Source organism: Python bivittatus, unplaced genomic scaffold, assembly GCF_059951505.1.
Source record: "Python bivittatus isolate LINGU-HERP-01145 unplaced genomic scaffold, Pbiv_v1 ctg000080_np1212, whole genome shotgun sequence".
NCBI lineage: Eukaryota > Metazoa > Chordata > Lepidosauria > Squamata > Pythonidae > Python > Python bivittatus.
The window spans coordinates 12,592,324-12,618,629 of NW_028277035.1; the positions used below are offsets into that span (position 1 = coordinate 12,592,324).

Genomic DNA, 26,306 nt, shown 5'->3' on the forward strand with positions numbered 1-26,306 from the left:
GCTAAGTGAAACTGCAACTGTGCTTATGATCTTACTTCATCTTTCCCTTTGCTTTACAGACCTGGGAAGGTTGTAAATGCAAGGATTGATCGTAAAATTACTTTTTCATCACCGACATAACTGCAAACAGTCACTAAACAAGGCAGTCACTAAATGAGGACTACCTGTATAGGGTAACTGAAATGAATAAATGCTGAATCAGTTTAGAGGCTGATGCCTAAATTTTAATAATAGATGAGTATTTCTCCACAATGAGGACATTTAATTTATTTACCCCCATCCTCCTGATACCTATGTTGCATGGCAGGTAGGATACTGTGACTACTATCAATAAGAACTGCATAACACCAGTTTCCTTGGGTCTTCGTTGCATGAGACTGCAGTTCATAAGGGGAAAATACCATCTATATTGAGCTATTGGGAAGAGCTACTGAAATGTCTATGTAGGTAGCCATTTATCGACTTGCCTATTACTGAAATGACACCCCACTAAGAGACTGTGGCGTGACTTTATCTTTACACTGCAATCCCAACATGTATTTTCTTGAGTGTAAACCATACTGAGTAGACTCTCAGGGTTGGACTTTTAGCAATCTGCCCTATTTGGTTTCACATGCAATTTGAGAATCTCTTGAGGCAGGGGGGACCCCCTGGGGAGGACCCTCCACTGCTTTTGCTGGCCCTTTTTATGTATGTCTTGGGACTACCAAGTGGGCTATGAATAAGACAGAAAGGGGAATCACCTAGTCCAACTACTTACTAGATTTCTATCCCACCTATCCTTCAGGGGATCATGAGGCCATAAAGAGCACCTCCTTTCTTTCTTTCCCACAATCCTGGGTTGGCTGGGCTGAAAGAGGATCATAGCCCAAAGTCAGGCAACGAATTTCCTGGGTCCCATCGTCCCAGTCCTTAAACCAAGTTGATCTTTCAAGAACGTTTGAGGCGATTGTACACATCTGCCAACATAAGTTCCAAGAGCAGGAAAGGGAATGAGTAAGAACCAGTCCTGCTGAAAGCAATTATCTCTTTCATCAGATATTCCACCCTCACCCCCCAAACCAACAAATGGTTGTCGAGGTATATATAAATGCTTCTGGTCTGAAACATTTGAGGGCTGGTTGCAAGAGGTCTGTAAAGCATCTCTACGCAGATCGTATTGAAAGCGGTCAGGAGGGGAGGAGAGCTATCTGCCACACCCCTACACTTAACTCTTTTTTTATTGTTTCGATTCTCGACCTCGCTTGGCCCTTCCGGGAACGTAGCGTCTCCCGGAAATTAACTGGCGGGAGTTCAAGAGCGATGCTGCTGGAGCCCTTGGCGGTGACGCTCGCCTCGCCATCTTACCGGCTGAGGAGTTCGGGACGTCGTAGTAGCCAGCGAGATCTTCGTGGGAGCGCTCGTGCTCCTAAACACTGTGGAGGTGCCCACAGAAGGAGCACTTACAACGCGCACCATTTTCCCGCCCTTTTCCCGCTCAGCTGTTGCAATCAGCAGCTGCAGCTAATCGCCACCCTTTGCATAACAGCATTGCAGACCTTGCCTCCTGCAAGCGCGCCCTGCCGCTCCGCTTGGTCCTGAGGCGCGGCTGCCGGTTCCGTTTCCGCTCAAGCGGGGCGTTGCTTCGTGTTCACCTCCGTCAGACATGGGGCTCAGCTACATTTCCCCTCTAAAGGTCTTTCCTCGGTTAATTTCGAAGCTGTGGCTATGGCCAAGTCTGCTAGGCTGGTAGGAGCAGGCACGGGGCTGAAATGGCTGCGGCTGTATATAAATTATAATGGAATCTACTTCAGGAATATCGACGTCGTCAGGAATTGGGCAACTGCGGCGTCACGTCGCCGAAGCTCCCAAAAAATGCAACAGAGACGGAAGTTCAGCGTTCTGTTCAGGTTTTCTGGTGTTGGGACAATGGGAGGAGGGTAGGAAATAAATTATTCCATTTAAATATTATCTGATCTGCAAGTATCTGTGGTAAGAGAAATGCTCACGTTTAACATCAGTTAAGAAGCCTCTAAGCCGTAACGCTGATGCTACAATCCTGTACGATAGAGATGGGAAGAAAGTAAATACTTAGTGGTAAGTTTCTGGGTGATTTGCAGTAAGGATGTATAGATTTTCCCCAAATGTTTATTCACGTTAGCAACAATTCCCCCACTCTCCATTTGGCTGCTGAAACGAAGAAAGCATGGATAAGAAACAAGGGTGGATATGTACTCTGCATGTCCTTTGTAATATCCTTTTTATTTCCAATTGATCCCCCAAAAGTTCCAAAACTTAAAATTTATATTTGGGAATAAGTGCAATTTTCCTCAGATAACATTAACTGTTATCTGATGGGGTACATTCTTAATTTTTAAACACTGGCATTTGCAGTTGTAGAATCTAAGGAAATTAATAGGCTCAAGACTAAAAGTATAATACAGTACCATTCCAATTTAGTGTTAAATATGAGTCTGTTTATTTAGAATTAAGGTAGAGAATATAAAGTTAAAGAATAAATAAGCAGGTCAGAGGATTGTATAGCACTTACACACATACAACCTAAAGTATGGATCCGGTATGTAGATGACACCTTTGTTATAATAAAAAAAGGATCAACTAGAGAAGACACATGAAACCATCAACAACATCTTCAAAGGAATAAAATTCACCAGAGAGGAAGAGAACAACACGCTACCCTTCTTGGATATCCTCATCAACAGAGGAAACAACAGCAAATTAGAAACCCAAGTCTGTCGGAAGACAACCCATACTAACCAAGTACTCCATCACCAAAGTAACAACCCAACCTCCCACAAGAGGAGCTGTGTAAGAACATTATTCAAACGAGCACAAATGCAGCAACCCAGAACAGCAGAAAAAGGAAACAGACTGCCTATACATCTTCCAACAAAATGGATATCTACACAACTTTATCAAAAAGTGCCTGACCACTCAACCTACTGCAACACAACCAACACAACACAAGCTATGAGAAGGATAACACTACCATCAAAAGCATCTCAGAAACAACCAACAGACTGTTACAACCACACAGCAGCATCCTAGCACACAAACCAACTAAAGCCCTCCAAAACATTTTAAGTAAACCAAAAGACCCAGTAGCCCAAGAAGGAAAAAAAGGAGTCATCTACAACAATCGATGCAAGGACTGTAACAGCCACTATGTAGGACAGACTAGCAGAGCACATCCATGAACACCAACTAGCAGTTAGAAGACATGAAAACTCCTTAATCTCACAACACATGGACAGACTTAACCATAATTTCAACTGGGAAACTCAGTATCCTAGACCAAGCTAAATCCAAAAATGCGAGGGAATTCTTGGAAGCTTGGAATTCAGAAAAGGCAGCCATCAACAGGCGCATAGAGATAAACAACATCTACACACTATTCAAAAGAGACCCTGTTCCATTCTAGCACTGAAGATGTTACCTAGTCGGGTAACAAAATGTTTGCAAGAAAACAACCAAGCTCAGAGAACCCCAAGGACTCCACAGTTCAACCCTGAGCTACACATATTCACTTCTATAGGTCAGAGGATACTAATTCATTATGGAGAGATTCTTCTATTTGTATATATTATCCCTCCTCACTTTAAGTCCTTTTGATTGTGCTAATAACAAAATAGCCACATGTGTGGATCTTTCCCCTCCCTGAGTATTTTAGTGTTCCTTAAAAATAAAAGGAGTTCAGGGCTCAATAGAAACTTTCATATTCATGGTTTTGCTAGAAAATACTGGCTCATCACAATACCCTAAAGGGGCATCTGGAAAGACAAGTGCTGAGAAAGGAAGCATATATTCCATGGACATTCCCCACAGTATGAAATTATTGCTAAATGGCTGGCTGCTTTTTATTTTTCTATTCTTTAAAGAGCTAAGGGAGAAGGAAGCAACCAGTGCCTTCTTCAGGTCATAAAGTTTTCCATAACATCTAAAATGGGATATTTTTCATTGTAGCCTTTGGAGAAAAATATCAGTGTTATGCCCACTTAGGTGGCAGTAAATCCTTTCCAAAGTTATATTCCTGAATAAAGATGCATAGGATTGTATGGCAATGCATTTGTCCAGATTTCTTTAGATTATCTTGCTTCCTATTTTGCACTGAAGAACTGTGTATAAACTGCATGACAGACTCTTAAATATGTTCATAAAATCTCATTACTTAAAACCACTTTTGAAGATAATATGGTTGAACTTGGAGACAGATTCACATTTTCATCTTAGCTATCTCCATCACTAGAGAAATCTGCACTATGGGTGTCTCAACAGCATCATAGTACAAAGGAGAGATTCTGAAACTCAGATCCCAGATAAAACCTTCACTATCTTCTATGAAGAAGGATGAAAAGTGGCTGTTCAGCTTCTTTCTTCCTCAAAACAGAACAGGATGGGCGTTAGACTAACCTTCCTCTTTTACTGTTTCCTCAGAAAATGAACAGAGGGTGTAGGAGAACATACACTCTGCTGTAACGTCCTCTCATTCTTGCTTTTTGCTTGGTGCACAAACAAATGCTAGTTCTTCTGGCACTGAGCTGCTGCATGTTTAACATAAGCAAAACACTGTGCCTGCCAGAATATATGGTCAGAATAGCTCCCATTCTGTTCAAATGGTCAAGAACTCTTCCCTGTAGTGCTATCTGGAATTTGATGACAAAAAGTGACTTGGTGGGACAGTCAGGCAACTACAAGAAAGTACTACCACTGTCAGTGCTGAGGGCCATAAGGCAAGGAGAAAGGTCCAGGGTAATTGTTGCCAGTTACCACCTGCCTCATACTACCTTTTGGTAGGGTTGGCACAGCTTTCCTGTTTTATAGAGAGAGGAAGGACGTATATGTAATCATAGTGGAATGGAAGGTAAGATTATTATTATCCTATTGCTGAAAAATGTGGCCATGGAGCATCAAAGAGCCCAAGAACTATATTTGAAGTTGTAAGCATGCTGAATGCTTTGTTCACTGATAGCTGTTGTTCCAAAAACTAATATGGGCTTTTCCATATGACCCACTGACCATGGATTGGTGATGACTTAACAAATGTAATTTATAGAGCATGAATCAGCAATGACACTTTCAACTTCCCCCCACTCCTCCCCAGGCATGTTTTCATGTTCTGCTTCTAAAGTGTTTTGCTGCTGCTTCTGGTACACTTCAAAAACAAATTCAACATTAGAATAAAGCAGTGTGTGGCCTTACGTAAGATTATGCCTTGAGAATTTACAGAGTAAGAAAAAGTCCATATTTGCTTCTCAGACTTTGTGTGAGATCTTGACAAATCATTTTTGTTAGTCTGTTAACTTCATCTCTGTTACATAAGGAGGAAGGTGGTACAATTGGAATTTTCAATTTAAAGGGCCATTGGACCAGAGAAATAGGTTTGCGATGCTTGTACAAAAACACTGATACCACACAAATCAGGCATAGCAAATGTTCTAGGGCTATCTGTATCTCTGTTGGGGCATTAACTCCCAAGGGTTTGGAAGAGAGGAGGTAGAAACCTTTCCTGCTGGACAGAACATGTTGTCAAGGCAAAGTCTATTGGCTGGGGAGAAACCGTTACGGTTCTCTCTTTAAACCTTAACCGTCATTGACTTCTAGAAAAGTCCAACCCTGCTGAGGCTGAGCATCGCAGTTCCAACTGTAATAGTCTGTGGATTGCTTTCTGTATCAAACCTAGGTGGGTCTTTGATTTTTCGCAGATTTCCTCTTCACAGTGACATCTTCCTTGTTCCACAGACTTGATCCTCTGCGTTATATTGAAGATTTTACGCTGTTATCTGTGGTTCCCATTGGGACAATATCTTACTGTTTCCAAATACAAGCAAATAAAACAATACAAGGAAGAAAATTGGTCACCAGAGCAACATAGTAAATCTGCTTCACTGTGGGGAAGTAGTTATCTTTCAGAGTTTGGATTCCAAATGGTACAAGTCCTGCGGAAACCATTGCCCAGGGCTGTTTTTTCTCTTTCATGTGTTCCTATCTGTACATACTAATCTGAAGATCCTGAATCATAATTTCCTGAGAGAGCAAACTTGAAGTAGACCAGTGTTTATCACTTTAGAAATAAAACACACCATCTAACATATAGTAGTTATTTTTACTGTCTTGGATGAAGGATATACTTAGGAATGCAGAAGAACATAGGTTTGTAAATTAAAAGATGCTTTTTTAAAATCCCAACCAAATATTGGAAAAGAATCTGCAAGGTTTGGCAGTTGTTAGTGAGGGAAAGAGTATCAGGCAGATTTTAAGAGTGTAATAATTAAGGGGGTGGTTGAGAGCACTCAAGATAGTATGTGTTCCCAGGACATATTCAGATACGGTTAAACAAACAAACAAAAAAAGATTAATTCAATTTTCTGGGTTTCTCTAATATATTGGGTCACAAATTATATGGGTTCAATTCATATGACACACTAAGTTAAAATGCTGTTCACTAGTTTGTGCTTCAGTGTGCCTTGTGAATACAGTTGTTGGATGCTAAAGCAATTACCATCTCAAACAGAAGTTAAGAGTGAATGGAACTGGCCTGGTCAAGCTCAATTTGGGAAGAAGTAAAGTAGGATTATGCTGCATGGTTAAAAAAAATACTGCTATATTGTTCAGTCAGTCAGTTCAAATTCTTTGGGATATAGTGGACATATTTCACCAAGACTGTCAGTAACTTGTTTATTTGAATGTAGCCATATGTTTGTGTCATCAATGACAGTGCTTAGCTACTTTGTCTTCCGTTGCACTCTTTTTTAATTGTCTTTGTTTTTTTCAAGCATCAAATTGAGATCATTTTATCATTTTTGGGTTATACCCAAAGACTGACTTTAACACCCTTTGGTTAATACTTATGGCTAATCCATTTCTTCTATTATTTTCTTTTCTATAATAGAAGATCTGATATCCCTCTGACGTGAAGTGACTCATTTCAGCCCATTTCATTTAAATGATTCCTGGAGTGTCAATGTTCAATTTTGAGATTTCTGTTGTGACATCAACTTTGCTTTGCTTTGTGGTTCTGACATTGTATATACCAATATTATACATATCTTTGCAAAATCAAACTTTACTTTGCCGCAAAGCTCATTAGGAACTTTAGTCCAGCCACATAATAAGCAACGGTATTGCTTGAACTTGCCATCTGCTCTTCCCCAGAAGCTTGTTGGGTGTCTTCTGATCTGGGGAGCTTATCATGTTCACATTGTCCTGGCTGTGGATGTGTGATTGGCAAAATACTGGAGTGCCTTGCCAGCTAGTTACGGTAGCCCAAGAAAGAGAATCCTGTGACCATAGACCACATATACATCACAGTTTAATTTCATGTGGACTATAATCCACTTTGCAAATCCTGTTCAGTGATTCTAGACAGTTTTGGTTGTTGTTAAATATTATTTAAATTTGTTATGGCTGCCCACTCCAGTAGGCTCTGGGCAGCTACTATTGCTTGAATTCAAACCCTAACAAGTTTTGACTGGTGTAATACAAATCTCAATAGAAGAATAATACTTCTTGAATGTTGTTTACCTATATGGTCCTTATGAAAAGATATACCAAGCAATTTTTGTAGTGGTCTATTAATAAAGTGTCTAACATTTTTTAAAGCAAATTTAGAATATATGGCTAGGTACACGTATATTTTGAAAAATACACATAATAAAATGTCAACATATTTTAAAACATTTGTAGCCCACACACTCTTTAAGGAATTTGCTATGTCAGGGCTCTCCCAATTTTATTCACACGACCATTTTGTCTGATAGGCTAGATTGAATTACAGGTTATAATCAATGGCCATTCAGTGAACTTCAAACTCATGACCATAAAACTACCCAATATACTTCAGTAACAAAAGTGGGGTGGGAGAGTAGGGGATGGGAGCTGTTATTTTAACTTTTAACCTTGAGATTTCCATTTCCATTTTCATTTGGTAGCACTCTGGAGATACATAACCTATCTAGATGTTTAGTTCCCTATCTTTTTCTTGGCAGATTGCCTGAAGCAGGTCACTGAAGATGGCCAGTAAGCAAGGGTACAGTTGTCTCTCAGATGGCTCTCTGGATATTCCAATATCTAGCCCCGAAGGCACCCCAAGTCTCAGTCCTCATAGTCCAGGACTATGTCTTATTTCTCCTCCAATTGCAGAATCTCACTGGCTGAGTAATGCTCAACCACAGCCTGAGACTCCATCAGAAATGAACATCACTTTGGAAAAGTTACTTGCTCCGATAACTGAAAAGCTCAAATATTTGCTGAAGAAAGCTGAGGACTTCCAGACTTACCTTCTGTACAGGTGGGTCACATATGGAAATATTGGCAACCTTTTGACAGCACGTTTGCTGAAACTTGACTTTAATTATTTTAATATGGCCAAAAATAATATATCTAAAACAACAGTGCCCAGCACATGTCAGCACCTAACCAACCTTAGCTGATTTCAAAAACCTAAACAGGATTGGACCTGGATAATACTTAGGTAGAAGAACACCAGAAAGTTCCACAGCTATAGAATTCTGGCAACTGGAAAGTTAAAAAAAAACACACACACAAAAGTACTTTCACCTTGTTACCAAAGCAAACTACGAATATGACCATTTAGTCATTAAGAATTCAGCTCAACTTCAGTGAGTCTTGAAGATAATATAGGGGGAAAAATTCAATAAATGAGCAAGAACTTCTGACACCCAAATCTTGAATAACAAAAATATAATGGCTTTTCTTCATCAGAAGTGAAAGATGATTAATAGAACAATTTTGGGGATGGGAAGGATTTCAATTCAGGCTTCTGGGCTCAAAATAGTTCAATTGTAAAGGTGTGCATTTTGTCTCAAGCTATAGGTGTGGATCTTGGGATTCTGATAAAGAATAAAATAGATCTCACAAGTTGAAATCTGGCTATGCAATGCTAAGGTTTCTGTATGCCTCACCCAGTCAGTAAAAAATAACCCAATAACAAATCTGACAGTTGCAAAAGCAAAAGACAGATGGAAATGAGCCAGTCCATGCAAAAGAGAGAGCCAAGAGGTCAGTTATACAGGGCAGGGTTATAGGTTCTTTTGGATGACTACTAATTAGAATGACCCATCCTCAACCAAGACATATTAAGCTCTGGATACAAGAACTTTTGATTTTCATTTCCATTCAGTGGTTGGGGGAGATTTTTCTTGCACAAAATAAGGATGTTTTATAAAAGGTACTTAAGGATATTCAGTATCTGCCTCTTTTATAGGCTAATATCTTTTTGCTTGCTTTCCATCTATATCTCTGTCTTATTTCCTATAGGTCTCATCTTATTTCTTGGCCAATGTCTTCACCACAGCTACTTCTGTATTACTGTTGCTGTGCCTATTTTTCCCATTAATCTACTCCTATGCCAATGTTCTTAGTTCTAAGGCTACACTTCTATTACTGTATCTATCTTCTGTTTCTTTATCTCCATATTGCTATATATATTAAATCTATTGATATAGCTCGTATTTCTCTATTATATTGCAATATTCTGGTTGTTCTTTCCAATAGAGCTGCTGCTTTATTGGGAACTGTGCTGTCCCCACTGTGGGGAAGGGCCCAAAAAGGAGGGGAAGGAAGAGCACAAGTGCTTTCAATCTGCCCAGCAGTTCTTCCTCCCACAGACAAGAAGGAGAAAAATATGCAATAAGTTTTGAATACTTTTTCTCTGTGTAGGGCTTGTTCTTAAAACAGCAATTGCTGAGATTCTTTGAATATGGCTTCCTAACTTTCTTCAGTAAATATGACTGATCAGAAGATCTTAGATTTCTTGTGTGCTTGTTCAGTAGTGCAATTCTGTCCCCATATTTCTTTCATCTCATCTCCAGTCCATGACTGATATAGGGATAAGTCATCCTTTGCTGTACCAGAGTTAAAGTATTTTTGCACTTATTCCAACACTATCCAACAGTAGCCTCAGAATGTTTAAGCTTCTGTCACCTATTAACCTGGAGGAACTCATGCCACTAGCAGCAACAAAGAGCCAAGCAATAGAGGCAAGATATAGATTGGCAATGGAGGCAGCTGATTTCATGCTGGTATCCAGGGGCATCCATGGGGATAGGTCAAAAAAGTCTAGATGGTGATTGCAACCATGTGATCCAAGCCCTGCCACTTTTTATGCATCAGTGTCATATACTTGTATAAAGGGGCTGGACTTTAGTGACATACTTGTGACTGCTAACATAACTTTTTTGATACCTCCCACCCTCCCAACATGACTGCTGGTATAACTTATTGTCAAGTCAAGGATAGTTGAAGAAAGGCCCTGTGTCTTCAAAATTAATTTTTAAAAAATCTGTATTTAACCCATGCATGCTATAGGTTAATCTGGTTGAAGCTCAGATCTAACCCTGCTTCTTATTTGGGCATCTGTCATGATTTGAATTTTTGGCTTCTGATTGGTGATGAAGAGGAAAACCCTTAATAATGCTATCTCATCCACAACTTTTTTCTTTTGTATTTGTCCCCAGAGTTTTCTCTTATTTTTAGACCCCTTTCTCAGAATAGGATAAATCATGAATTGAACATGCTAAACTCCATTCTTCTAAACATTTTAAATAGTTATTGTTACTCTTTAATTATGGTTTGTTTTAGAAAGAAATATCTAATAGGTTGGGAAAGCATTGAACAAGATAAGGCAGGAATTAGGAAATGAAAGAGATTTCCAAACTCTTTTCCCATTAAGACTGCCTGTAAGGGATTGCTTTCTTGACTCCAGCTTAGGGGTAGGCAGCCTTGCCCAAAGGCAGCGATATCCATAGATTCTTCCTTTGGTGCCTATCAAGCTCTCTGCTTGGTACCTCAATTAAAAAAGAGGAAGCTTTCACATTTTGAGCCCAGCCTGGAGTCGTTGATCTGGTATTCCCCAAGTGTAGCATATATATGCCTGTGCCACCATGTGTGCAGTCGCACTAGCAGGTATGTCACAGAATAGTGCTCTACAGGGAGCAAAGGCAGCGGCTCAACTTCCTCCTTGACGTAGCGCTCTCCTATTTTCAGCAGAGACAGAATGCAGAAGGAACAGTTTGCCAAAGCCATGCCCACCTTTTTGCAGATGTGCCAGCCTTATTTCCACTATTTGGAATCTACAGCCCGCAGCTGCACACCTTATTTAAGACCTCCACAGGAGCCAGTCCGGAAAAGGGTGAGTCTTCCCACTGAAACGCTTGGTCCTATTCCATCCAGTCAGGCTGGAAAAAAAAGCAGAGAGGACTACTCTGTTTGCATCTTTGTGGAGCTAATTTGAGAATGATGGAGGGGGAGGAGAAATAGATTCTAATATCAATAGAAGAAAACTCTTCAAAATCCTTATTTCTTCAGTTTGGGGAGGGTAACAGGTTCATCCCAGATGTTTCAGTTATACTATGGCTGTATGGTATAATCAGATGCTTCTTATGTGCAATACCAAAATTACACTGTAATTTCAGCTCTTCCCATCAAATTATTTATCATTTTTGTCATTGTTCTACACTTTTCTTTCATAAAAAATACCTCTTAAAAACAAAACAAACCCAAGTTCTGTCTTAAAGAAATTATACAAATATATTGGAAGGGAACATTTCAGGATAAGTTGGATAAAACAAAGAAAGTGATACTGAACTAAGAAGATGGATGTAGCAGGATCACTGGTAAACCTAATGTGTGAGTGCTTCTCCAGCTTCCACTTCCAATTTCTTCCAAAGTAGTTTAATGGACACCTGCAGTCATCACATCTTCCAACCTCCAAGTGCTGAGAATGCGCAGAGGTTACCATGAGCCATTTAGTGCTCTTTTCAGCCAATCAAGAGGGAAGTATAAGGAGCATTGTTTAATCAGTATCCCATTCCCTATATGGCTATGGGACTTGGATTAACAAAAATCCTCTCCTACCCACTGCAGGTGAAAAAAGGAAATAATTTGCTACCATCCCTCCTCAAATCCATGTTGCTATGAGGGAAAGCAATTATTAGGGAAAGTCACTTGTAAATATCCAACCTCCTTGATGCCATTCTTTTGTTACATTTAACAAAAGTCTCCAAAGGTGGAATGATAGCATATTGACATGGGGAATACAGGAAGGGGTAAATCACAAGTTCCCATTGACTATTTAGGGCTGCAGTGTTGTAATGAAAATACAAGCTTTTCTTTGGTTTTCAAAACAAATAAAAACAAATCCATAGTGGAGCCAAGGGGTGGGGGAAAACTTCTCTCTCAGAACCAGCCAATACTGTTCAATGACCCAAATTTGGAGCTGATTATGAATCAACACAAAGGCTTTGTGTGAATATGCCCTACGTTAGATGGAGACGGTACACATGCCTCTCAGTATGGGGCGTTAGATTCCCAGATTCATAAAGGGCAGATATATTCAGATGACCACTTTTCTGGGAAAATGCTCTATTCCCACAAAAGGTATTGATTGTTGCCTCATAGTTATTATCCAACATACAGCCAAATATTTGGGTGTCCTTCCCTCACATTTTTTCTTGCTGCAGAAAGTCTGTAGTTTCCTCAGAAACCTGTTGCATTTCTCAAATCATTCTAATAACTCAGTGTTTTGCAGTGTTTCAGTAGTCCTTAAAGGTGATCTTTCTGTCATATTTTTCTAGAAGAGTATTTTCTTACCATTTCTCCATCCCTCCCATTGTTGTTTTCCCCACATACCTCAGCAATCCTTCCTCATATCATTTCTACCCTGCAGGGAGTCTACAGTATGGGCACACTCTCAAAGGGTGTTTCCCTTATTCAGAGAACTGCTTGACAATGCCTGTCTAGGTTCCAAAAGGATGGTTCACCGTTAATGTGCTCACACTTCCCTGCCCTTCAGAGGACAACTTTGAAATACCTGGCCAGGTTCTTGAAAGGCTTGTATTGTCTTTACAGGACAGTCTTCCGTCAGCAAGAGATGAGAAGCAGACAAAAGGAATGGGGGGAGCGGGAGAGCAAACCACTATATGATGGTGCTGAAAAAATGGACTTACAACCCATGCCCAAAGTTATGGCCATTGCAGCACCCCTGCAGTCACATGATCAAAATTTGGGCATTTGGCAATCTTCCCGCACTTACAACCACAGGGTGCTGCAACTCCCCCCACCCACCTACCTCCCCCCCGCAATCTATGCCCTTTTGGCCACCCTGCACAGTGGCACTTGGTGATGGCATTACCAGGGCTGGGGCTGAAGTAGAGGCCGGGGCCTTCAGCAGTCTCAGCCAGCTGCCACCATTCCCCAGGCCTCTACTTCAGCCCCAGCGCCACCACTGCCACTGAGAAATGCCACCACAAGCCCCATGCCACGGCCAGCCATCCCAGCACCATTGTGCAAAGCCTCAGTTGCCCTCGCCACCCTGTGTTCCACAGGCTCTGCCATGCCCAGCTGACCTTTGCTGTTTTCCTCCTGCTGCTGATGAGGCACACCCGGCCTGACCCTACTGTATGTAAGGCAGCTGCTGGCTGCACCAGGCCTTCTTCCTGAGGCCACTTGCACTGTTCTCCAAGCCACTTGTGCCATTCCTTCTCCAAATTGCATGCCCCATTTTCATGATCCTTCGGAAACCTGGTCTTCCCCAGCTCTTGCAAGAACGGGCGTGCTATTTGGAGAACGGCAGGAGCCCCGTTCTCACAGTGATTCGGAAGACTTATTCTCCAAATCATGGGCCCCATTCCTTCTCCAAAGAGCGCACCCATTTTCACAACACTTGGGGAAGACCAGAAGGTTTCCAAAGGATCATGAGAATGGGGCGCGTGATTTGGAGAAGGAATGGTGCAAATGGCTTGGAGAACAGAACGAGCAGCCCCTGGAAGAAGGCATGGCGTGGCCAGCAGCTGCCTTGCAAACAGTAGGGTCAGGCTGGGCGCACCTTGTCAGCAACAGGAGGAAAATGGTGAAGGTCAGCTGGGCACGGCAGAGCCTGTGGAGCGCAGGGTGGTAGGGGCAACTAGGGCTTTGTGCAATGGTGCTGGGGTGGCTGGCCATGGTTTGGGGCCTGAGGCTGCATTTCTCAGTGATAGTGGCTGCACTGGGGTTGAAGTAGAGGCCTGGGGATGGTGGCAGCAGCTGAGGCTACTAGAGGCCCCAGGCCTCTACCGCAGCCCCAGCCCCGGCGCTGCCATTGAATGCCACTGTGCAGGGTGGCCAAAAGGGCATAAATGGGGGGGGGGGGAGATAGGCAGGCAGGGGAAGTTACAACGCCCTTGCAGTCGTAAGCACTGCTGGGCTGGGCTGGGCTGGGGTAGCTGAGGCTTCCAGGGGTGGCTGCGGCTTTGTGCCACACTGCAGCACTCCCCACAACTCATGCATGGCCTGTGCCAGGCCCCCCAGGGCCTCCCCCACCCCCTGCAGCACCCCTGCAGCACCCCTGCAGCACCCCTGCAGCACCCCTGCAGCACCCCTGCAGCACCCCTGCAGCACCCCTGCACTCCTTACCTGGGACTTTCTCCACTTAATGACCCAAGATTCTTGGTTAACAATGGCAACGAGGAGTGCTGGGATTGTGGTCGCTAAGTGAAGCGGTCACGTGACATCTCGCTTTACAACCACATCGCTTAGCGATGGAAATTCCAGTCCCAATTGTCATTAAACGAGGACTACCTGTAAAGGATTCCCTCCCCTCCCCACTCTGGAGGGGAGTCAAAAGAGGAGTTTGAATTCACAAACCCCAGCACACTCAGATACGTAAGCTTCCTGTCACTTTTTGACAGAAAATGTTCCAGTTTTCTCCACCTACAGCTGGGGACAGAACTTAGCAATACTGTGTATCTATCAGGATAGCAAGAATAGACATTGCAATACTAATCCAGTTACATTTGCCCCTCCATAAGCAACGTTTCAACAATATGTGCTGCTTGCCTGTGGAAACCCTCACAGTCCTCCAATACAGGTTGTGGTTAAAAAAGGCTTTTGTTCACAGACTTTTACTGGATATTTGGATTTTGACGTCCTCCATTTGTAACCCATCTCCTTTCTCCCGCCACTTTTTTTTTTCCCCACTACAAAATTAACTGTTAGGAAGAAAAGACAGAATAACTGCAGAATGTCTTTTTGTTGGAAATACTGAAAGCTGTCCATTTCTCACAATACTCAGACCTTTCCACCTAATTCTGGGTGAGCAATGGAAGCTCTATGGCATAATAGCAAGAGGAGGAGACACATCTCTTCCCCACTTTTTTTCTTTTTCTTTTGCAGGTAGTGGACTGACTGCTGGTTGAAAGCTGTGCTTTCTCCTCCTGCTGAGAGGGAAGGAGGCAGTAAGAAACACCCCAGCCTCAGTGTTTCTATTAGATTTCAGATATGAGAAGTTTGGCTGCAACACCGCCCTCCTCCCATGAAACCCCAAATCATTTTTTTAGCTAATTGAAGAACAGAGCTGAGTTTAGTGGACTAAATATTGGGGATTAGACTGGTCTCAAGGACTTGCCTGGCATTGTTAATACCTTTTTCAGCCTCCAGTCTCAAACACTTGTAACCCTAGTTTTCCGTTTGCCACAGCTTTTGGAAATTTCTCAGCAATTGGCTTGCCAGCTTGAGCAACTGGTGCTGATGTACGCTTCCTTCAGCTTTGTTTCTCTTGAAGACACAGACCCATTCAGGTACAAAGCAGTCATCAGGGAAAGGTTAGCTCTATGTGCCCCCGTGTGATTTATTTTTTTATTTCAATTTATATAGCTGTCCATCTCATGTATGTGACTCTAGGCGGCTCACAAATTAAAACAACGAAAAACAAAATTAATATAAATAAAAATTAAAACAATTAAAACAATTAAAGACAAATTAATCAGTGCAAGGTGATGTAATGTTAGGGTTAGGTGGGACAAAATGTTTCAGAAGTGATTTTTGCTAATCATTCAGATGTATAGAATTGAAGAAAATGTTCTTCCAAATAAAATCAGCAGTTGGCGTGTGCCACAAAGCACACATTCATAGTGTAAAGTGTTTTTGCTGTCTGAAGTATTCCTCCTAGACTGTTACAGTCAGAAAATTGAATAGCTTTTTAAAGTTTTTCTAAAGATTCTTTTTAAAAATGTTTAAATTGTTAGAATGATCCCATCCCATTTAAGCATTCTTTTTCAGGAATTCTGAAGAGACCTAATGTTCAGTTATGTTATAACTTAGGTTCATAGTCATAAGTTCTCTTGAAAAGTTACTGATTTATTTGTATTCAGTTGGGAAGATATTGCTCTTGGTTTTAAACCTGCCCTGTTGTCTCAACTTTCTTACTTACATGCACATACATATCTGCCACTCCATATCTATCCCAAAATCTCCAATAGCGTATCATGTTTCTTCTGTGGGAAATTTTGGATGAATGAGGCCCGACAAGTTTCCATCTTTCGCTACTGTATCTCAGCACCATACACAGCTGCTCACATTCCCCACAATCTTTATAAGAAGATGCGCTGGAACCTTGACATCTTGGAGGGGTCTGCTGGTCGGAATCAGGCACTCCGGACAGAATAGTGAGTTGCTGGATACATTGGGAATGTGTGGGGTGGGTGAATGGGACCTGGCTAGACAGATCTAACAATACTTCTCCCTTTCTGTACTTCTGGTACTGGGAGAATGGGATTGTTCCAAAAGCTACTCCGTGCTATATCAGTACAGTTCTTTCTTTGGTCTTACTACATTTTTATTATTTGAGTTTCCCAGAGGCTGTTTGATCACCCAACCACTTCACTGCCTCCATGCAATCTTGTCCTTTTGTTGTAGCTACTTCCTGTGCTTCCGTGATACAGGAGATGAAACTACTGTGAAAATGCAGAAACTCTGGTCCATCGGACGCTGGGTGCCTACAGATCCTGACAGTGAGCACAGTTCTGATGTGCTGTCCTGGTAGGTGTGCAGCATTATACTGCTAAGTAGAAAAGAGGTCATTGATTTAACATGTAAATACTGTTTATACATAAACAGTACAAATTGTATACTCAAGGGAGAACTGCTAAGAAAATAGACATCTATCTTAAACAGTCCTGACTATGTAATAAAGAGTATAATTGTTTGAAATAGCACTGGTCTATTAATGCAGTGTTCTCAGCTAATGGTACGTTTACTTCAGCTGGGACTCAGATGAAATACAGAATAAGTTTTTAAAACTTATCATAAATAAATAGCAATAACACAAGACTTGTAAATATAAAAAGGCCCTTTGCAGAAAAAGTGGCTTTTTTGTTTCAGCTGTGGTGCGAACCAGATTCTTTGATAGAGTGTTTGGAAGGACTTTAGATATAAACATCCAAGAACCATTATATGAGTGGACAGAGATGTGAGATTCTTAAAATATTATATTTTCCTATGCAAATGGGTATGATTCAAATTAATATAGACAGTTTAATATCCATAGTATTGGGACTATATTACCTGATATGAAAGTAAATCTATTGTACAAGGTCTGAATATTACCTTCAAAGAAATTAAAGTCATGTGTGGAAAAATATTTTTATTGTAATGTAGGAAATTATGTTGGGGAATAGGCAATATAATAATATACAATTGCAGCATACTTTTAGTTTATCAAATTTTAAGAACAATTTCATGAAAAGCAAACATTGTACGGGTAGTCCCTGGGTTAAGAACGTCCAGTTTAAGGATCACCCATAGTTAAGAATGTGTAGCAAAATTTGAGTTAAATACACAATGGGTTGAATTCATTACACAATACTACTTATACAAAGCTGTTCTGGCTTACATACAAATTCAACTTAAGTACAGACCTTGAGAACAGAACTTGTTCTTAAAGTGGCGACTACCTGTACAACTTGGAAACTGCTAAACTTCTTTGAAGTAGAAAATTTTGCCTTGTAAATTTTCCAACTCCAATTTCTGTTCATAGACCACAATTTAGTTATGCCTACTACTGGTTTCCAAATTAGAATCTTAGTAATGATAGGAGAGAGTTGGAAGAGGCCATTCAGGCCCAAGAGCCCAGCCTTCTGGTCAGTGCAGGAAAAAGAAGAAAAAAAATATTACCCTTGAAATTAATTATTAAAATAGTTTGGATTTTAAACAGAACAGTTTTTGGAATTGTAGTCTCAACTAAGTTTCTGAATGAGAAGATGAGATCCTTTTACATTTCTTTCTGCAAATCCTTACTCCACTCTCACGCTCATAACAATCAACTCAGTTTCCAATAGGCATAGCAATGCAAGGCTTAGAATGGCTAGAAAGGCTTGTAATGTTTAAAGCTCTTGCAGTGCTGAGGATTGGATGGAGAAAGTAAGTTACTTAACTGCACTGCCCTTCTGACTACTTAGACTGCTGTAATGCACTTGAAAATTACGCAGAAGCTGCATCAGTACAAAGTGCAGCTGGCTGACCACTAACAGGAGAGAACAGGTTTAGTAGTGTTATCCTTCTACTGAGGTTACTGCATTTTTTACTGATAGGCTTTCAATTCAAGGTGCTGATTTAAAGCTTAAAAGTATTACACGACTTGACACCCATGTTGCTACTAGACTGTTTTTCCTAATCACAATCAGCCTGTCCTGTAGGCTCATCCCAGAAGAGCTGCTGAGGTTCCCCACCCTATATGAAGTAGACAGAATGGGAGCCCAGAGATGCCCCTTCTTGATGCCCCATGTTATGGAATATTTTACCCCCTGAGGTATTGGAAGCCTCCAACTTGCTTGCCTTTCACAAAGCTATTAAAATTATTCCAGTCGGCTTTTAGACCAGGGCTGCTTTGCTAATTTATTGTTCTCCTTATGCTGAATATATTATGTTCATAGTTCTATTTCTGTTACTTTATAAATTGCCTTGAGATGGATGAAATAGTGTTTCATATTTCAGTTATATACTCTTAATATAGTGGTAAGAGAACATACAACATTTACAATAGAAGAGAATATCTGTAGCTCAGGGTTGAACTGTGGAGTTCTTCATGCTCTCTGAGCTTGGTTGTTTGTGTGAAGACATTTTATTACCCAACTAAGTAACATCATCAGCGTGGGTGAGTGTGGGCTTTGCTGCCTGTTTTTATATAGTAGCTTGCTCTGCCAGTTTTGTTTTCCTCCTTGGTGGTTCCTTGATTAGAATATTGTTCTCTGCTTGATTGTTTGTCTGGTGTTGATCCCTGCTTATCTGAGAGTTGGCTGCTGGAGGGGATGTGTTCTGGTCTTTTTGTTTCCTTCCTAGGTTTTTTATTGTCTCTTTTGAATGGTGGTTAATCTCTATGGAGGTCTATTGATGGCTGAGCTGTCTGAATATCAAGCTTCCAGGAATTCCCTAGTATTTTTGGATTTGGCTTGATCTAAAATAATAATAGTTTCCCAGTTGAAACTGTGGTTGAGTCTGTCCATGTATTCTGAGATTAAGGAGTTTTCATGATGTCTTCTGACTGCCAGTTGGTGTTCATGGATGTGCTCTGCTAGTTTTCTGTCTGTTCTACATAGTGGCTGTTATAGTCCTTGCATTGTATGTTGTAGATGACCCGTTTTTTCTTCTTGGGCTACTGGGTCATTTGGTTTGCTTAAGATGTTTTGAAGGGCTTTAGTTAGTTTGTGTGCTACAGTGATGCCGAGTGGTTGTATCAGTCTGTTTGTTGTCTCCAAGTTGTTTTTGATGTATGGGAGTGTTATCCTTTTCATAGGTTGTATTGGTTGTGCCATAGCAGGTTGTGTGGTCTTCATTTTGTTGGAAGATGTTGTCTAGTGGTCTGTTTCCTCTTTCTGGCATTCCGGGTAGCAGCAGTGTGTTTGTGCTCATCTGAATAATGTTCTTACACAGCTTCTCTTGTGGGAATTTGGGTTTTTGCTTTGGTAGTGGAGTAGTTGGTTAGTGTGAGTAGTTTTTCAATAGACTTAGGTTTCTAATTTGCCATTATTTCCTTTGCTGATGAGGATATCCAGGAAGGGTAGTGTGTTGTTATTTTCTTCTTCCCTTGTGAATTTTATTCATTTGAAGATGTTGTTAATTGTCTCATGTGTCTTTAGTTGTTCCTTTATTATGATGAAGGTGCCATCTAGATAACAGATCCATACTTTTGGTTGTATGTGTGTATGTGTATTGTATCTATGCTAGGTTGAATTATTTTGTCCCTTTAAACTAACATTGTTTTCTGTTGACTAACAATGCTTCACCATTGTAATAGGAAGCGATCCTTCCTACCAACCTTACTTAACTGGGATTCAACTCAAGGCATTCTGTATACAAACAATGAGCTCTTCTATGGAACTACAGTCCATAGATTGCTATAAATTTGCATTGAAATAATTGAGGTCCTAGCCATTGATGGAAAACAAAAGTTTTGCATTCTGTAAAGAACCTGGGATGCTACACCACTAATCCTCTATCATCATACAAATATTTTTAATTCATATAGAACTTTCCTTGGATGTTCAGATACATTATCTCCAATCTGCAGTAGGTTTCTTAATGGGGAAACTTGATAAGAATACATAATAACTTTGTATTAGTCACTTATGTGCATTTGTGAACCATGTTTGAAAGCAGCATAGACTGGCCTATGCTGGTGCTTCAGGTAACAGTGACTGTCCGCATAAAATAATTTGATAATTGCATTGGTCCACTATTGTAGGACTCTATTCTGTACCAGTTATCTATCACATCACAAAATTAAGACAATGCATACGTAGGTACTTTTGCATGTAACGGCAGAATGGAAAGAGAGATCAGCTGGATGCCTAAATTGGTACTACATGTGTATTAATGAAATAGATATTCTCTTGATATATCACTCAGGCCCACCTTCATCTCTCCATCACTACTACTTGTCCTTGGTAGCTATGTTCCTACCAAGATTATGCTCAGAAACAGTATTTTAACCTTATGTATATTATTGCTTTCAATTTTGTTAAAGGAGCAGAGACCTATATATATCATTAAAATGATACTTGAAACAGCTTGCATTGTCTTTGGCATCAACAAACTTTCTAAGAGAAAATTATGAATAAGAATTCTATGCTAGAAATTTAGAGTATTGCACATCACAACACTCTTGCAATTTTATCTAAAACTATTTCCTGTTTATATAATGTGGGGTATAGTTGAAATGCGTGGGACAAAACTGATTCTCTCTCACTGAAGGAGTGTGCTGTAACTTCCCACTCATTTTATTTTGGTAAAAACAAGTGTAGCTGATGCCATCTGCTTGATTCAATATTATGACTGAATTCAATATTGTGACTGGTGACTGCACAATATACAAAGAAGCAGTTTTGAAAATTCAAAAGCAAAATGTAATCTTTAAACATTGAATATATACATACCTCTGGGAAAAGAGAGTTTTATAATAGATACCTGATCCTTCCAGATGACACTTTTATTGCATAGATGTTCTGACTCCTCCAAAAGGATGGTAGTTTTCCAAGTGTAAACCTCCTATGCTTTCTATCTCCCTTTTCCTTTGTTATCCCCCTTACTTCAAAAAAAAACAAACCCAGGGGCATATTGTGTTAGTGTAGCTGTCAAGAGCAGCCATCCATCTGAAGGTAGTGAATGGGAAGAAATTCACACAGGCATTGCAGTTCATTTACCCTCTGAATCTTGCGTTTCACATTTATTTGAATTTTGAGATGCAGTTTTTCAAGAATATATACAAAAATAGGCACATTACTCATCCAAAATGTCTTGCATTTGGAAAAAATGAGGAAATAGGACAGAACAAATATGTGCTTGAAAATGCAATGTAAACAGATTCTCATCTGAGAATACATACCTTTTGTAGAAGACAAATATGCAACATGGCTTATTGCCAGGTAATACATTTATGCAAGTATACCTGCCATGTACTTTCTAGAGCATTCTGTACTCATGCCATAAGAATGTCTGACTATTAAAATAAGGGAACGTGAACTCCAGGGCGCTTAGGATAGGATGGATGGATGCTGTAATGTTCACCTCTGACTTCATCCTTTTTCTTCATACAGGGTGTTGTGTCACCAGCCGACAGGGGATTACCAGCAGCTCTTGACAATTGGATTTGAGGAACCTTCCCACACTTTAGCTACAGACCTCTTGGTGCAGATGCTAAATGCTCAGAGTTCTGGTCTTCTTAATCGAGAGTCATCCTGTTGGGTGGGCCCAGGAGAACAGGTGCAATAAAATGTACGCCACCTTCATGTATACCATAAAGTATACTTTATGTATATTCTTGCTGCATAGCATCATAAACACTGCATTCCAGGCACCAATGTATTCACACCACAGTCAAAAGAGTTGCAGGTGTTTTGTATTACAGGTATGAAAATTTAAGGTTTTGGCAACTTTGTTTTGATGTGGGAAAAAAGCATTATTTTTATCTCACATCCTACTTTAATTTCATTACATATATCTCTGAAACTGTCTATGAGAGATCAAGAGAATGTTAGTTTCTTTAACAATTATAACAGCTTTTTGAATATAGCAACACATATTAGTTCCAGTATATTTTGAGGCATTCCCTTCATACTATTTAGGACCAGAGATCTTAAGAACTGATACACAACATATCTGGGAGACCAGGCAGTGGAAAGTTACTTCAGCTTCAGTTCTAATTGTTTATTCATTTATTGACTCATTTTTCCAATGTCTATGGTAACAGATAAACAACAAAATTAAAACTTCTAAACATAAAAGTTTAAAGTCTCACTTAAAAACTAAACATAACACAAGCTATTACATTTACAAAACAAATCAAGCAACAACGTTGGCACTACAGAAATTAGGCCTTCTAATGCCAGACAAAACATCCAACAGGTCATGATAAGCTTTCCTATCCTAGTGTGACTTTACTTCTTGTATTAATGGGATCATGAATAGGGTCTTGACTATTTGAAACTGTGACAAGCTCTGTGTTTCCATAGGTTCACTCAGATAATTATTCTAAAATTTTATTTATTTATTCATCAAATTTGTCACCACCCATCTTGTGAAACATTATATTCTACATTTCACTTTTAAAAAATCTGATTGTTTCAGACCAAATGGTAAACTACAATAATTTAGTTTAGAAAAAAACATGAAACAATATAAGGAAATAAAAAGAATGTTTAACAATTTTTTAAAAAGTTGATGCTAACACCAAGCGTTGTGTTTGGAAATGCACTAGCCAAATTTGCAAAACCGGGCTGGATATAATCCTCTTTTTCTCTATTTGCAATAATAATGGCTGCAATTCATTTGGGAGAATTTTAGAATTATACATAAGAAACTTGGAACTCATAAATGCAGCCTGAAATTACTACAACAAAACCAACCTTCATATGAGAAATAACAGGTCCTGCATATATAGTGTATTTTTTTGCAGGATATGTAATAGGGATAGCTAGTGTCCTCCTGTTATGCATGAAATAACTGCTGCTATTAAAACACTGACCATCCAGTGAAGAACAAAAAAGTTAAGCAAGAATGCTGAGTCAGAAGGGCATGTATTTATAAAGCAAAACAGAAATAAAAAAAGAAGCTCTGCCATCTAGTGGCCTAGATATTTGTTTCAAAGGTCAGCCATACTGGTGTGTTGTTTTTGTACATCTATGGAACAAGACGTACTCAAACATTCTGATGTTTTTGTTTTGTTAAACTATGCAACAAAATGTACACAAATGTAAATAACAGAAATGAAAGTAAATAATTGTGGTAAACACATATAAGAAGAGGTGCATTTTTTATTTTGCAACTCAGAATAAAAACAATACAAACTTTAAAAACTCCAAACAATCGTTAAGAAAAATACAAACATTTTAAACATCCCTATTCAATACATCTGTCCAAAATGACATTTGTATTGATAAAACTAATGTATTAGGAAAATGTAAATATAGGTAATAAATAATGACCAAATTACTTGAATTTGTCCACTATAATTTTCCAAAGTGTTTCATTGTGTTAATTTTTCAGCAAAAACAATGTCCCATGGTTTTGAATATTACTATTCCAATAAAAGATTTTAGTTTTTCTACATTTTACAGTAAAAACATAGCAGCTAATAAGAAAAATTGAATCAATTTCTTATTATGGATTGTTTTACATGCATTATAAAATATAGATAGTAAACCAACTTCAGATTTTAGTATAGAAGATGTTGAATGATTTTTTTTTTAATTTCTTCAAAAACTTTCAACCAAAAGCACGGACTAACTGGGATAATAGTGCAATTTTAGTGAGGCATAATGTCACCTACAGATTATTTTTATGGTAAATTCTTGAGGGCTAGCTGAAATAATTTATTGTAAAAGGAATTTGCTTGCCACAAGGAAGTCTGATGAGATTCATTAGGTTCAGTGCTCAAATTATCCTGCATTTTTTTAGACTCTCAAGAGCATTGTGAGATTTTTATATAACATTTTTGAGAGTTACTTATTATTAAATGTACTTATATACCATTCTATAAATATTGTTAATAGCCCTTACTGATATGATTTGTATGTTTTATGAAAGAATGACTGAATTTTACTCATCTGAAACCAGGTTGTTGCTTCTTTGCAGTGCTTTTGCAAAATATATTCAGATCTACAATTAAATCCCTAATTCTATTAAATCTTCTGTCTTGACATACCTTGTATTTATCCTCATGTTTATCATGCAATGATTAAGAAATGGGAGAGGAGGTCAAGAGCCAAAAGTTGTTTCCAGCTTCTCCACACCTGAATATTGATTTGAAAAGAGATGCATATATTAAAACTGGCAGAATTATTCACTGCCTGGGGGAATTGTTCTGCTCACAAAATATGCATCAGTAAGAGACAAGGTTATGTTAGTTTTTCTATAGCTTTTCTTTTTGAAGCATCAGGACTAGACTGCTAGAAGAGTTTTTGAAGCTTTTGAAGCTGAAAGCTTTCATTTGTTACACTGAACAAATATTTTCTACGTGTTTTTATACTCTTCAAATAAGCAATAAGCTCCTGAAATACTGGAGGGTGTCATATTCCTGAGCTGTTAAAAATTATAAAACCAGGACCAATAAAAGCAAGGAGCATGTTTTCATTTTTCTATTAGTAACTCTAAAGGTAAATTCATGCAACTCTGAAGTTTTATTGAAATACTGATTGCTATTACAAGTACCTAGACATGGTAAAATGTCAAGTGTTATAACCACTATTTGCCCAAGTTCTTTCTAGCATTTTAAAATCATGGAATGCTGAAAACTTTCCAGAGTTTTAAATGGCAGTTATGTGCTCTCACATTCCCTCCCATATAGGATACATATCTCACATCAAGTAGTACGGGGTTCTTAATATGGGCCCAAAAACCCCTTGGGGGGGGGTGTCTGTGGATAGATTTCAGGAGGTCTGTGAATTTAGATGGGAAAATTTTTAACTTTATTTTCACATGTATTACTGTATTACATATATTTTTAATATATTTAATTTAATATATAATACTTTGATAAATGTATTTGGACATAATTGGGGTTCATAGGTTTCACCAGACTCTAAAAGTGGTTCATGGCCCAAAAAAGGTTAAGAACCCCTGAATTAGTGCAGCATATTCCAGCACATTTTCAGAATCATATAAATTGACCCTAAGATAGATTTCTAAATGTGAATACACAAGGACACAAATTGCAGATTGTTGACCACAATAATTCCTCAAAAGACACCATCCATGATTTTCTAATCAGTCAAGCAGACCATGTTCAATGGTTGCACAAAACTAAAGGATCTTGATGGAATAAAATACAGAAGTTCCAGAGATCCATATTCTACTGCCATTCTGGGAAAAACTGCATATATTTTTAAAAAATGCTTCAAGGGGTCAACTCAACTAGCCGAACTCTGCAAACATCTCAGTTATGGAAGAATAGAGAGCCTTGATGTAGTAAGATCCAAAACATCCAACTGCAACACATTTTGGTCCATTCAAAAGACCGCACATCAGTTTTCCACACTTGGAAGAAAGAGCAGAACAAGGCACCCAAGGGCATTTGGGGTCTTACTGAAGCAAGGTACACTACTGTAGCATGACTAGTGAGTTGGGGTGATCTGGCTCTTTGGGAAGTCATTTTGATTTCAAAAATGATGCTACCCATTGTCATATTTCAGTGGGAACAGCTAGAGGACTGGATCTCATAGCATCGGTTCCGTCTAGGTTTGTGTCAACTTGCCAGTTGAGAAGTGGGCGTTCTTTTCAAAAAACTCATGCATTTTAATCTAGAATAATATAGCAGATGTAACCTATATTGTCTTCCTGCATCTAGCTGTATCTACGGCTGATGAATCTGGCAAGTTTGGTTCTGACCGGGATGTGGCCATCTGGACTATATTTGAAATATGCCTGTTTTGCCTGTCAATCAAGGTTGTGGCTCTTCCTGCCTCAAAGCCTTTTAGGATCACAGAAATGAGATGTATTGAATTCATTTGGCTGACAGCATCTGGGGCTGTTTTAAGAATATT

At 39.4% G+C, this 26,306-nt stretch overlaps 1 protein-coding gene across 6 annotated transcripts; it reads left to right on the top strand.

Moving 5' to 3' along the window:
* Positions 1 to 16: 16 nt before the first annotated feature.
* CUNH19orf67 (chromosome unknown C19orf67 homolog) lies at positions 17 to 24,314 on the top strand. Of its 6 annotated transcripts, none has more exons than XM_088133551.1 (7): positions 17 to 4,861; positions 7,986 to 8,287; positions 11,008 to 11,149; positions 15,472 to 15,596; positions 16,254 to 16,439; positions 16,690 to 16,812; positions 21,864 to 24,314. In XM_088133551.1, the coding sequence occupies exons 2-7, from the start codon at positions 8,010 to 8,012 to the stop codon at positions 22,036 to 22,038; spliced, it is 1,029 nt and encodes a 342-aa protein (XP_087989677.1). In that variant the 5' UTR covers positions 17 to 4,861; positions 7,986 to 8,009; the 3' UTR covers positions 22,039 to 24,314. The 6 variants fall into 6 exon arrangements, with proteins under 6 accessions (XP_087989677.1, XP_087989674.1, XP_087989675.1 ...); XM_088133548.1 differs by having other exon boundaries at positions 20 to 4,861; positions 11,005 to 11,149; XM_088133549.1 differs by having other exon boundaries at positions 20 to 3,535; positions 11,005 to 11,149.
* The last annotated feature ends 1,992 nt before the right edge of the window (positions 24,315 to 26,306 follow it).

Coding starts and splice junctions, on each gene's coding strand:
- CUNH19orf67 (XM_088133548.1), top strand. CDS start 8,010: ATGGCCAGTAAGCAAGGGTACAGTTGTCTCTCAGATGGCTCTCTGGAT. Junction 8,288..11,004: donor CAGACTTACCTTCTGTACAG/GTGGGTCACATA, acceptor TCCTATTTTCAG/CAGAGACAGAATGCAGAAGG. Junction 16,813..21,863: donor AGTTCTGATGTGCTGTCCTG/GTAGGTGTGCAG, acceptor TTCTTCATACAG/GGTGTTGTGTCACCAGCCGA.